The sequence below is a fragment of the Pan paniscus genome, chromosome 4 (assembly GCF_029289425.2).
Source record: "Pan paniscus chromosome 4, NHGRI_mPanPan1-v2.0_pri, whole genome shotgun sequence".
NCBI classification, from domain to species: Eukaryota; Metazoa; Chordata; class Mammalia; order Primates; family Hominidae; genus Pan; species Pan paniscus.
Window position 1 is genome coordinate 38732445 of NC_073253.2, and position 13887 is coordinate 38746331.

General features: G+C 41.1%; 1 protein-coding gene across 4 annotated transcripts in view; it reads right to left on the reverse strand.

Moving 5' to 3' along the window:
• The window catches only part of IQGAP2 (IQ motif containing GTPase activating protein 2), a 305238-nt gene that overhangs the window by 135308 nt on the left and 156043 nt on the right, over nt 1-13887 (reverse strand). For all 4 annotated transcript variants that reach the window (XM_008962842.7, XM_034959927.2, XM_055112283.1 and 1 more), the window contains 2 exons: nt 9955-10111; nt 1847-1924 (listed from right to left, as the gene is read on the reverse strand). In XM_008962842.7, the coding sequence (XP_008961090.4) occupies nt 1847-1924; nt 9955-10111 (235 nt within the window). The remainder of the gene's footprint in view (nt 1-1846; nt 1925-9954; nt 10112-13887) is intronic.

Sequence of the window (13887 nt, forward strand, 5' to 3'; positions counted from 1 at the left end):
TTTTTCTTAAACTTGAAACTAACAGCCTGATAAGAAACAGATTTCAGGCCAGGTGCAGTGGCTCACGCCTGTAATCCCAGCACTTTGGGAGGCTGAGGTGGGCAGATCACCTGAGGTCAGGAGTTCAAAACCAGCCTGGCCAACATTAGCCAGGCGTGGTGGTGCATGCCTGTAAGTGATAACCCCGAGAATCACTTGAACCTGGGAGGCGGAGGTTGCAGTGAGCCGAGATTGTGCCAATGCACCCGAGCTTGGGTGACAGAGCAAGACTCTGTCTCAAAAAAAAAAAAAAAAAAATAGCTGTACATACTAAGCAACACATAGGAGCAAGTTATTGACCCAGATGGGTCTCAAGGACCATATACAGAGTGGAAACGATGTGACTCAAAGGATACCTGCTGTATGATTACACTTATATATTGTGCTCAAAATGCCAAAACTATAGAGATCGAGAACATATTAGTGGTTGCCAGGGAACAGGGCTGGGGGAGGGATGCAATCAGAAGGACCACTCTTCTGTGTGTCTGTGTCTCGATTGTGGTGGTGGTTACACAGTTCTATTCATGGGATAAAACTGCACAGAATCACACATACATGCACACACATGCCCACTTACACAAATAAATGCATATGAAATGGTGAAAATGGAAAAAGGTCTGTAGTCTAGTTTACACTAATACACCAATGTCAATTTAACATGTACTGCAGTTAGATGTCACCACTAGGGGAAAGCTGAATGAAGGATACACATAGAAGTACTATTTTTACAACTTCCTGTGATTCTATAATTATTTCAAAATAACAAGTTTAAAAAAATAGTTCTACAATTTTTATCAAATGTAATTATTTCCTCATTTCCTCCACTTGCCTAATGCTCTCACAGACTTTAGGATGCCTGCTCTTCAAATTTAACAAGCACTGAATGTTTGCTGAGTTAAATTATATTTAGGAGATCTATTTTAGGAATAAGAGCTATAACCCACTAGCCTTTACAAGTGATATTATGATTTATAATAATAATTTATACGCTGGGCATGGTAGCTCATCCCTGTAATCCCAGCACTTTTGGGATGCCGTGGCGGACAGATTGCTTGGGCTCAGGAGACTGAGACCAGCCTGGCCGACAAGGCAAAACCCTGTCTCTACAAAAACAAAAACAAAAACAAAAATTAGCTGGGCATGGGGCAGCTACTTGCCTGTGTTCCCAGCTACTTGGGAGGCAGAGATAGGAGAATCACTTGAACATGGGAGGCGGAGGTGGTAGATTAAGCCACTGTACTCCAGACTGGGTGACAGAGCCACACTCTGTCTTGAAATAATAATAACAATAATTTACAAAAAATAAATTTATAATAATTTACAGTAATAAAGTGTATACTAATACAATGAGATTTCTTTTTTTTTTAATAGAGACAGGGTCTTGCCATGTTGCCCAGGCTGGTCTCAAACTCCTGGCCTCAAGTGATTCTCTCACCTTAGCCTCCCAAAGTGCTGGGATTATAGGCATGAGCCACCACAACTGGCTGAGACTTAGAATCTTTATGTACAAATAGCAACACAAGAAAGGGAGTTGGCTATTTTAGATAGCTCACCTATCTACCAGTTATAGCTTGTTCTGCCTTTATTTTGTGCACAATTTTACCTGGCTGCTTTCAATCTGGGCACATCCCTCATTCTGAGTTCTTGCCATATGTTACTTTGGATAGGTCTTTCCATGTTTTTTAGTCCTCACATTTCTCATTTCTACATTAACATAACCCAGTCTCCAAAGTCATTGCTCATAAAGAGATGTTTGTGTACTACCCCTTTGCCTTTCTAGTTCAGATTCCAGTGTGTGAAGGCTTACCTTGGGTAGACCAATAGACTCCATCGCTCTTAACCACTGGACGGTATTATCTGTGTGTCGAAAATGAAGGCCGGACTTCTAAAGTGACGATACGAGGGAAAAAGGGAGAAGGAACCACACAAAAAGTGAGTCATTTGCAATAACTTTTTTCATGTACAGGATGCTTTTCAATTGTATTTCTCCTGGAACAGAGTTATTAATGTTCACATAAAGCAAACAGAGGCATGCTAAAGGATGTATCTTGGCAACATCCCAACCATCTGTGATGAACCATGAATTTCCGCAATTCACACGTTTGAGGTAAATTCTGAACTAGAATCTCCAAGACTGTTTAATGTCTAGCTCATGCTTAAGGATGTTTTATGAGACACATGTACACAGGCGTGGGTGTGTACGCACATACACACACATGCATGGTGTCCAGATTTTGGCAACCATGGCTGAGAGGCCTAGCAACTTCAGAAAAAGACAGGATTTTTAGAAGACTACATTTTTTTTTGTTCTAATCATGAATAGAATATTTCTGCAGAAAACCTGGAAAATAGGAAAATATAGCAAAATACAAAGATGAAAACAAAAACCATCCCACAATTCAGAACTAACTTTATTATTGATTCTTCTAATTTAACCCTGATCTTGGCCTTGTATATAAGAAACAAACCTTCAGCAGAAATATTTAACAAGATCTTTTTCTACCCCTACAATAAAAATAGCTTTTGTGTATCTCCCATTTCTTCTTTATAGCCCTCATCAGATAGTCATTCCTTCTGCACAGCCTGTAAGTATAGCATTCTTGCCTGTATCTCATAAAAATTTATCAGGAATGAACCATTAAGAACTTTAAAATGATCTTGTGCTTTTCACTAATTAAATGCATAGCACAATGTTATCTATTTATTGTAATTTTTAATAAATGTACAAAACAATAACTATAGCAAGTTTTACCATATAACTAACATTCAGTAGTAGATAATCACATTCAGAAAGTTTGGCTCTTCCCACCTTCTGTTACCTTCTACAATCTAATAATTTGTTGTATAAAAAGTATTTTCATTGCTGTTAGAAATTATAAAGTATAAGCAAATTAACATTTGACAAATGTTTATGCCTTCTCAATGGTGGCCACTATTCGTGATTGAACCATGTGTTCCAATCACTTCATGTAAATTAACCCTAATTTTCAAAACACCCTGAAAGGTAATTATCATTCCTATTTTTTTTTTTTTGCAGTGTTCATAACAGCTTTATTTTAATAGACCCAAACTGGGAATAATGGAAATGTCCTTTAGTGGGTGAATAAGATTAAATAAACTCTGGTGCATTCACACAATGGAATAAATTCCTATTTTTTAAAGATATGGAAAGATAGACCAAAAAGATGATGTGATTTGCCTAAAGTCAAGTAGTTGTTGTCAACTGGCTGACTTAGGATTCAAGACTATATCTCTCCGGATCTGAAAACCTTCCCTATGCTAACACTCTACCAGAGAAGAATGAAGGACCTAGATTGTTTGATTATTCTTTGGAAGGCAAAAATTAACTACTAATGAACTAGATAGAGGAAGGGAGAGTTAAAGGAAGGGAAGAAGGAAAAGGAATAAACAGAGCCCAGAGAGTTGACAGGTCAGGCTATACTGTTTGAGTGTTTATAACTCAGCAAAAATTTGCTTATGCAAATAATTTTCAGACAAGGCCACTCTGTGACCATGGAAGAACAAGATAGAAACAATCCACAATCAAGTCTGAACCAAGACAGGTATGAGAACCCTCTGTGCCACAAAATAAATAATGTCCCCCTCTTCCAACTAATATGAGGTACTCTGCTTTCTTTACTGATGACAATCTAAGTCCCTATTCAATCTTCCCACCTCTTAGATAAAAATTACCAAGACACCAAATTGATCCTACTTTCTGACGACACCCAAAAGAAAATGGGTTCTTGCTTCCCTAAATCCCTACTAGAACCACCCAGCACAAGCCCAAATCTACTCATTTCTCTTCTCTGTGGCAACATGGGTATGCACTTTTCTTGCCCAACAAGTTAAATAAACCTAATCTTGTTTGACCACAGAGGGCTTCTGGTGTCCAAAACTGGTGGGCTCCAACAATCCCAAATTATGTAACAAAGACACCCATGTGTTTAGTGGTCTTGTTAGCAAAGTAATCTCAGGAAAGATAGAAATCTCTCTGAACCTTGGTTCCTGAGCCACAAAATGCTTCTTTGAGTTGCAGAGATTAATCTGAGAATATATGGAAGGTATTTAGTTGCAAAGTGCACCTAAGAATGCAGTAAATATTAGCTATTATAATTATTACAGTACAAGATTAGGCTTGGAACTTTCATTTACCTTTAAGGTCAGAAAAAATTTCAGTGCTTCATGTTAAGAGGCACTGAAGAAAAGGGTGGTTATCTTGTCATATTTCTGCAACAAATGAAATGACAGATTTCAAATCCTTCATCCTTTTAAACTACCTGAGAATGCTGACTTCAGAATCCTATGATTCATGTTAGTACACTTTCGTTAGTGAATTGCAGCAATAACATTGTCAATATACTGAGTTTGCTTTACTTAGAATGAAAATGGTCTTCTAATTAGGCTTGAAATAATCCCAGTCCACTATAATCATCTTTAACAAGTCTTTTCTTCCTGCTCCAGTCCTGTATATTACTATTAGATGAGGTGACATGTCTACAGTCAGATTTAGCCAAGCGTTGCTGTTATCCATACACCTAATTTCTTTCAGGTATTAGACCAGGAAGTATATGCTGTTTTTCCACTGCTGAGCTATTACACCAGCAAACATGGTTCATCTAGTTTAAACTGCATAGATGAGGAATTACATTGTCATCATTGGATGCTAACATCCTACATATTGGAATTAGAGCATTTTAAAACCAGGAGGTAGTTTAGAAACAAATAACATTATCCAAATTTGCTTATTTTACAGATGAGGAAACTGATGGCACAAATAAGTAAGATGCTTGAGTTGACCTAACTTGTTAGGCTCAAGGTTAAGACTCCCTTGCAGAATCCCATAATATTTGGACTTCAAGTCCAAATATTATACTCATTTTACTGCTCAAGTACCTTAGAACAAGCACTGCCTCCAATATTCACTAGATGCTCATGTCTATCAGGCACCATGCCAAGTGCCCTGCATGGATCATTTTGTGCCTCACAATATCTCCACAAAGGCAGATACTGTTGTTATTACATTGAGGATCTGTTATCTGAAATGTTTGGCATTAGAAGCGTTTCGAGTTTCTGATTTTTACAAATTCTGGAATATTTGCATCAGACATACTGACTAAGCATCCCTAATCCCAAAATCCGAAATCCGAAATGCTCCAAGGAACATTTCCTTTGAGTGTCATGTCGGTCTTCAAAAAGTTTTGAATTTTGGAACACCTTGGATTTTTGGATTAGGGATATTCAATCTGTATTCCCACTTCACAGGTGAGGAAACTGAGGCTCAGAGAGCCAAAGTTAATGGCGAAGCTAGACGCTGAAGTATTTTGATTCTACAGTTCACACTGCTAACCACCGTGTGCATGCCTTCCCTATCTAAGGCACACCTACCTATTTGACAAGAATTTATTATAAACCTACAATTATCAAGGTGCTGTTCAGAGTACTATTCATCTTTGAACCTTGTCAGACTGAAACCTCTCCAAGGAAGGCCCTTCTGTCCATTCCTCTTTCTCCTGCCTGCCCCAGTCTGCTTGGGACCACTCTCTAATCTCTCAAGTCCCCACCATGGAAACCTTCCTGGCCCTTCACCACCAAACACCCCATTTAGAATGGATGGGACTGCTCCCTCCTCCTTGGTCATCTCCCACTGTCCACCCAGCTGTCTTCTCATGGCCCTCCATCCATTTCTATTTCCTTTTCAGGATCCACCCTTGGTTTTCCCTCTTGAAGCAGTTCACTTCTTGTCTGTGCAGGTCACTGCCACCTGGACTGAGTTATCCCCTCACTGGACTCTGTCTCCCCTCTTATCCTCCTTCTGGTTTGTTCTCTGTATAGCAGCAACTGATGTTTCTGAAGCGCAAACTGCACCATATGGCATCACAAGGCTTCTGATTGCTGTCCCCCCAACGTAGCATGAAATCTCAGGTGCTCCATGGGGCCTGCATGGCTGTGCAATCTCATCTCTGCTCTTCCTGGCCTCATCTTCCACCACTGTCCCTTTCAACCACTCTGCTACGGACAAGCTCTTTTCCTCCTTGTGGCAAGTCTCTCACAAATGAGCTCCCTCTCTTTGGACAGTTCTTCCCTGTGCCCACCCCTGACTGCACACAGGTGACTTTCTTCTCACTCTTCCATCCTCAGAGTAAACTCCTCCTCAGAGAAGCCCATCTCCTGGCCGTTGCTATCTACCCATAACACTGGCTTTCATGTCTTCCTTCAGACACTTATCACAATTCACAGCTATAAATTCACTTAGTCTGCCTCCCCGCCACCACGAAACCAGGCCCTTGTCTGCTTGGCTCACTATTCTGCCATTAGTGCCTAGAATAGTGCCTGACATGCAATGGGTCTTCATAAGTGTTGCATGGATGAATGAATTCTACCCTATATGTATTTCTATTGTGGTATACCTTTATCTTCCTTCCCTACAACTGTATTGCAATTTGTTATATTAATGTTTATTCACCTGTTAGAGCAGTGGTTCTCAACTCAAAGTGCAGAAGAAAACAATCACCTGCAGGTGATTTATTAAGAGTACCGCTTCCTGGGTCAAGAGATGCTGCCTGACTCAGTAGTCTGGGGTGGGACCCAGGAATCCAATTTTTACATACACCCATTAGGTGGTTCTGCAGGAGGCTTGGGCACCGTTCTTAGAGGAAGAGTGTCACACTCAGCATACTGAGTATGTACCAAATAAAGCACAGAAGGTAAGAAAAGGAATGGAATCCTTTGGCTTATGTGAAACTATTGTCATTCATTCCTTCATCCAACAGCTATTCCCCAAGTACCTACTGTGGATAAGACCCTGCACCATTTGCTGGGGATGGGGCATAGAGGCACATACGGTGCCTGCCCACTTTACAATACACTATGGCATGTGCAAGAGAGACTGTGTCAGGAGCTGCAGTGCACATGGCGTGGGCATGTAACTCAGACCTGGTGTGGAGGGCGGAGGTGGCCATGGAAAAAATACTTACAACTGGAAAGTTGAACTCTAATACTCAGGACATCTTTCCAACCCTAAATTAATGAGGAACTAGGGTTGTACATAAGCTGACAAAGAGAAGGGGGTAGCACAAAAGCTCCTGTATGCCTAACTGATGGTCATCAAAGCTGCCAGTGCCAAGGCTGACGTATTTTATGGTTGCAGTCTAGGCAGACCCTGCAGCGAGAGCCTGAGTTCACTGAATTCATGGTTTCCAGATGGCACGAGGGGCTGGGGCTGGGTTATTGAGCGTTCCCTCGTGCTTCAACATCTTTGCCTTAGTCCCATGATTTAGCTCTCCTTGCAAAGGGCTATGTGACATGCTTCAGTCCTGAAGAACACAAGATCAGGAAGTTGCGTTACCTATTTGCTAATATTTATCTCCTTTCATTTTCCTATGAGAGATGAAAAGGCCCTAAAGTAAGATTTTATGATTACATGGCAAATCACTCAAAGTTTCCATCAAGAACACTAGGCACTTTCAGGGATTTAATAAAGAAAAAAACAAACCTCTTTTCTGCAGTCAATCCACAGAGGGGTCCTTTCCATTTGTCTTATGTTTTTTTCTTTTAGCTCAGCAAGGAGGGGCTCCCACGCCACAGCTGGCCACGACCTCCCTCCTGCTGCACCTCCCTCCTTCCTGCTCCTCTCCCAGCGTCACCTCTGTGCCACCCGGCCTTCCAGGGATCTGATGGGGCAGGGGTGGCCTCCCTCTTGTGATGTTTCACTTGGGGATGTATGTCATCACCTGCCTACGCCCCGCAAGTATTTTATTCCATAACCAGAAATTGCAAATATTATTTCCCCTGTCCCCATCCTAAAGAGAAGTTGCTATTCATTTAAATAATAGGATATCTGATGCCAGGAGGAGAAGGTACCTGTTTAAGTTGCCATGAGGCAACTGCCATGAGGGCCCTGAGCTGGTCAGGAAGGACACTCCTATATTCAAGGTATACAACATTCCAGGAAGAGAAAAGAACTAGCACACATACTGCTCTGAGGCTCACTTCCATGAAGGGCCCGTCTTCCCAGCCTGATTCTCACAGTTCATGAAAGCCAAAAGAAAATCTGTAATTCCCTTTCAGTCGAGCTGGAGCCTACCCCAACTACGCTTTAACTCTATCATCAAATCTACATACGTGTTGGTACTGACAGACCTAGATCTTGATTATAACCAAAATAAAAGCAATGAAAAAAAGACAAGCTGTAGTCTAAAATGTGGACTAATATTTATTTTGTGGAGAGAGGATACAGATGGTCTTTTTCTGGGCTTCTCTGAATTTCTAAAAACATTTCTCAAAAAATTTTTCTAAACTTCAATTTTAGCCGGCTAAGTGATTGTTTTATTAAAGTCTTGTGGAAGATTATAATGAGCTGGAACTCTGGAGTGAAACTTCATGAACACAAATTTACTTTAATAAATGTAAACATTTTTATTTATAACATTATTCAAGGCAAAAACTTTTGCTCAGTGACCTTTTTGACCAGACTAGAAAAACAGACTCAAAATAAATTTGACAAGTAATCTTGTCTACTGTTAACCTTAAAGATTATTCAAACATTCTATCTGTATTCAATATACATATTTAAAGAATATATTTTGCCTAAAGAAGTGAAGGGTACTATGAATCATGCAATAAATGGGAAATTATTCCTTTTCCAACTATATGCAACATATTCCCTACAGCTGTAAGAGAAATAACTGTTCAGAATACTGGAAAATCTGCAGATAAAAAATATTGATATAAAGAACTGAATGCATTAAAAAAATAAAGATCAAGTTTCAAAGAAGCTTTAGAAACCTTGACCTGCAGCAGACAAGAGGTCACATATTGCAGAATAGAACACCAGACATTTAAAAAATCTGTTTTGAAGATACATTGCTAATGGAGGAGCCTTTTAGGTTGGCGTTTGCTTTTTCCTTTTCCTTCTGAATATATAATTTCAAATGTAAAAAAGTAGACAGAAAAGTATAATGAACTCCTATGTACCCATCATTCAACTCAACAGTTATGAACTCATGGCCAGCTTTTTATCATCTGTCTACCTTCCCCTCAATTATTTTGAAACAAATCCTAGATGTATCACTTCATCTGTAAATACTTTGATATGTATTTCTAAAAAATCGGGATTTTTATTACTATAAAATTGATGTTTATTTTAATTTTGTTTTCTTCTCCCTCCCTCTTCTAAATTTAAATAACAGTGCGGTTTTTATTGTTGATCTTTCTTCTTCTTGCTATTATTATCTTAGAGACAGGGTCTCACTCTGTCACCCAGGCTGGAGGGCAGTGGTGTGATCATAGCTCACTGCAGCCTTGAACTCCTGGGCTCAAGCAATCCTCCTACCTTGGCCTCCAAAAGTGTTGGGATTATGGGCAAGAGCTACCACACTCAGCTGTTGTGATGTTTCTAAAAGGGCTACAATAGCTTTTTATTTTCTAATGCTTCCCAAATTAGCCCTGAAACAATTCTTAAAACTAGTTGTACACGAAGTGGTTAGTCATATCTTGCTTTAAACATGAAATGGAAAAGAATTCTTGGCTGATCATTCGACCTTCCTACTTGTTTTATCACATTGGCCCTAACTCTTTGGGGCCACAAGTTCAAGTGAAAAAAGGAGTGGTAGCATGCCCCCACTTTTACCTTTACTGGCACTAATAAAGTCAAGAGTGACTTCCATGAAGGAATAATTGGGGGAGGCATTGGGAAGCCCCATAAGTCAGAGGTCTCTTAGTGTCAGACCAGAAATAGAAACACTTTGCTTTTTAAAACTGCTGCTGCCTCAGGAATGCTATTAACAGGCTCCAAAGACATCCCCCAGCCCCCCAAATCCTTACAGAAACACTAAGAGTAAAAGAAAGAAGAGGATATGAAATACCAAACTTTCACTTTTAGCTGGAAGCCAAAACCAATTAGATCTCGGTTACCTTATAACGTGTTTGTTCCACATCATAGATCTTTTTCTCTGATACCATTTTCGGGGCAAAGAACTTGGCTAACTTTGCAAGGTAAACTCCATTCCGGAGCCCTTCTTCCAATTCAGTGGTTGGTGGCAATTCTTCAACTAAGCAAACTTCCATCCACCTAAAAAGATTAAAAAAAAATGTTAAAGTGATTCCAGTTGGGTAACTTTCTGCAAATGAAGGCATGCAGCATTTCGCTGTGTGAGTTGGAGACAAAGGAAGAAGGATCTGAAACATCTTTCGGTGTCACTGGTGGGAAGGGAAGACTTTCTGGGTGGAATGGGGATTTTGAACATGAGACGAACAGGGGGAATGAAAGCCCAGAAGCGCTGAGCTCACTCCCATGCCAGAGCTCGTCAACTTCACCTTTATCTGAGCCTCTGCCAAGTCTCTTTTCTGCCAAAGAAGGAAAAGGCCAAACCATTTTGTATAGGTGGAATTAGTCCTGCTGACATTAAAGAAAAAATAATTCCAAGTTTATGAGCCCTTGGCAGAGGCAATTCTTATACGGTCTGTGCCTTAGGGAGTGCATAGTCCAAAGTACTATAAAATCTGTAGTTACCTCAGTCCACGAATGACTACCAGGAAAGGTAGGAAGGCATGGAAAAGGGGCATTGGAATTAAGGAAGCAGACAAGGCTTCTTTAAATAACACAGACTCCTTTTTCCAATACCAGGAACTTATGACAACACACTTATCTTTTTTGGGAAGATACCGTACTTAATGGGTTCTGAAAAAAATATTTTAGACAAAGATCAGATTAAACCTTAAGATGTTGTGCCAGTATTGTAGAAAAGAGAACACCAAGGTCATTACTGGCTCAAGGACTTACAGTGAGAGAGGAGACAGGCCAGTTCACATGTCACAATGGTGTGCTGAGGATCTGCCAGAGTCATGAGGATACTCCTTTCTCAAGTAACTATTACCTACTGCAAGATTCAAGAGGCCGGTGTGCAGTTCTCAGCAGGGAGCCCCCAGCTTCTCTGCCACCCAGCTACTGATCTACAAATCCAACTATTAGCGTGAGCAGGATATCTATATAGACAGTCTCCCTAGAGGATCATTAACACAGTAGCCACTGATCCTGCCAACACTTAAACAGTAGAGCACCGTGCCCCAATATTAACAACTGATCCCAACCCAAATTGCCAACACTGTAATATGTCTGAACTGCTTGTAGCTCTGAACAACAACTTGTAGAAGTTCAACAAGCCCCTAATAAGTGGTTATTACTGACCATTTATTAGGCACTATAAAATTGGAATCCAGTAGACCCCCCTTATCCAAGGTTTCACTTTCTGCAGTTTTAGTTACTTGAGGTCGACTAGTCTGAAAATATTAAATGGAAAGTTCCAGGAATACAAAATTCATGAGTTTTTAATTGCATATCGTTCTGAGTAGTGTGATGAAATCTCATGCTATCCCACTCCCATCCCTTCCTCATCACAAGAAGGGTAAGTGCAGTACAATAAGATATTTTGAGACAGAGGCAGAGTCCACATTCACAGAACTTTAATCATAGTATATTGTTATAATTGTTCTGTTTTATTATTAGGTACTGTTGTTAATCTCTTTCTATTCCTAGTTTATAAATTAAACCTGAGCATAGGTATGTATCTATATGCAAAAACAGTCTATTCAAGGTTTGGTGCTATCTTCAGTCTCAGGCATCGACTGAGGGTCTTTGAACATATTTCCAATGGATGGGAGGGGAATAGTATATATGATAAAAATATAAACATAAGCCTTGCCTTCAAAGAGCATTAAATATAATTAAGAAGGCAACACAATTCTAAGGAAAAGCCAGAGAACCATATGAGAGGCTATGATGTGCAATGCTACATGGTAGGATGTAATCAGAAAAAGTTTGGGAGTAAAGGGGAATCATTGGGTTATCACTGCAGCAATCAAGGAAAACATTAAAAAGGTGGTAGAACCTGGACTTGGCCTTGAAGAATGGAGTACAGTAAGTCCTCACCTACTTGGAAACTATGAATTTAAGCAAAATAATGTATAACAAAATCAATTTTACCATAGGCTAATTTCTATAAACAAGTTACACTGGGCGCTATGGCTCATGCCTGTAATTCCAGCACTTTGGGAGGGTGAGGTGGGAGGATTGCTTGAGGCCAGGAGTTTGAACCAGGCTGGGCAGCACAGTGAGGCCCTGGCTCTCTTTAAAAAAAAAAAAAAAAAAAAAAAAAGAGCCAGGCATGGTGGTTTGCACCTGTGGTCCCAGTTACTCAGGGGGTTGAGGTAGGGGGATTGCTTGAGCCCAGGAGTTTGAGGCTGCAGTAAGCTGTAGTCAGGCCACAGCATTACAGCCTGGGCAACAGTGCAAGACTCTGTCTCTAAAAAATAATTAAGTTCCTATTGCATATTTCTGGTCACAAAAACATCAACAGACTTCTAAATAAAGACCAAAACACTTCTATGTTAAACACTGAAATAAATGTGAGCTATACATGCAATTTAGAAAGATTAACATAAACTTTTAGTATAATGAAGGGACTGGAAAAACAAAAAAAGTAAGAAAATTCTTCACCCTCTTATTCTAGGTCAGGGTCTTGGGTGGCCGGAACCTATCCCAGCAGCTCAGAGGTAGGGGGGTGGGCACCAACCCTGGACAAGATGCGTTCCCATTGGAGGATACACTCAAACCCCCACCACACTCAGTGGGGACTATGTAGCCACATCAGTTAACTTAACATGCACATCTTTGGGATGTGGAAGAAAACGAGTCCCCAGAGAAAACCCACGCAGACCTGGGGAGACCACACGAACTCCACAGCGGCCCCTTCTTTTTCTTCATCAACATTATGAGGAAATGACATCAATGAAACGACATTATTGGAGGACCTGCTGTAGCTGGAAAGGCAGGGAGAGAACCGGAAGCTGGGGAGAACAGAAACTAAAGGCATAAAAGAAACATGGCTGACTTACGAAGAAAACCCAGGGAAGACAGTGGGCCTCTGGGGCTCACAGGGAGAAAAGAGCAATGAAGCTGGGCCTTCCCCGTGAAGCTAGGCTCTGGAAGGTCTAGCATGCGAGGACGGTGTTGACATTTGTAGCTACAAGAAGCAGGGAGCTCCTGGCAGCCTCACCGAAGAGGAGTAACGTGCTGACAGTGGTAATTAGAGAAAATTAATATGGTATAATGGATGCCTCAGAGACCGACTCCTCTGTCAGGCCTTTCCCGTTGTGAGATGTTGAGGGACGGGATCAGCCAGGAAAAAACGGGAAGGAAGACAACCGAAAGACAGTTCCAGGAAACAGTAAGAGGACTTGGTGACAGCTCAGAAAAGGGAGTTGAAAAACAGAGGGCCAGGTGCGGTGGCTCCCGCCTGTAATCCCATCACTTTGGGAGGCTGAGGCGGGCGGATCACGAGGTCAGGAGATAGAGATCATCCTGGCTAACACGGTGAAACCCTGTCTCTACTAAAAATACAAAAAAATTAGCCGGGCGTGGTGGCGGGCGCCTGTAGTCCCAGCTACTCGGGAGGCTGAGGCAGGAGAATGGTGTGAACCCGGGAGGCGGAGCTTGCAGTGAGCAGAGATCGCGCCACTGCACTCCAGCCTGGGCGACAGAGCGAGACTCCGTCTCAAAAAGAAAAAAAGAAAAGAAAAACAGACAAGAGATTACCAGCCAGGGAGAGGCACTGGGTTGAAGGGAGGGTTCTGCACCAGGAGTCAGCCACATAGTGGTGGTGTGACTGCAAGCAAGTACCCTCACCTCTCTGAGCTTCAGTTTCTCTCCTCTGCTAAAGGAGGGGTGTTGGTGATAAGAATTTGGTGATAAAGTCCTTGCCAGCTCTAACATTCTAACGGCTGTGAAACTGGAAGAACAAGGAACAGGTAAGATGTGATGATGATGAACTTCCTTTTCACATATCATGC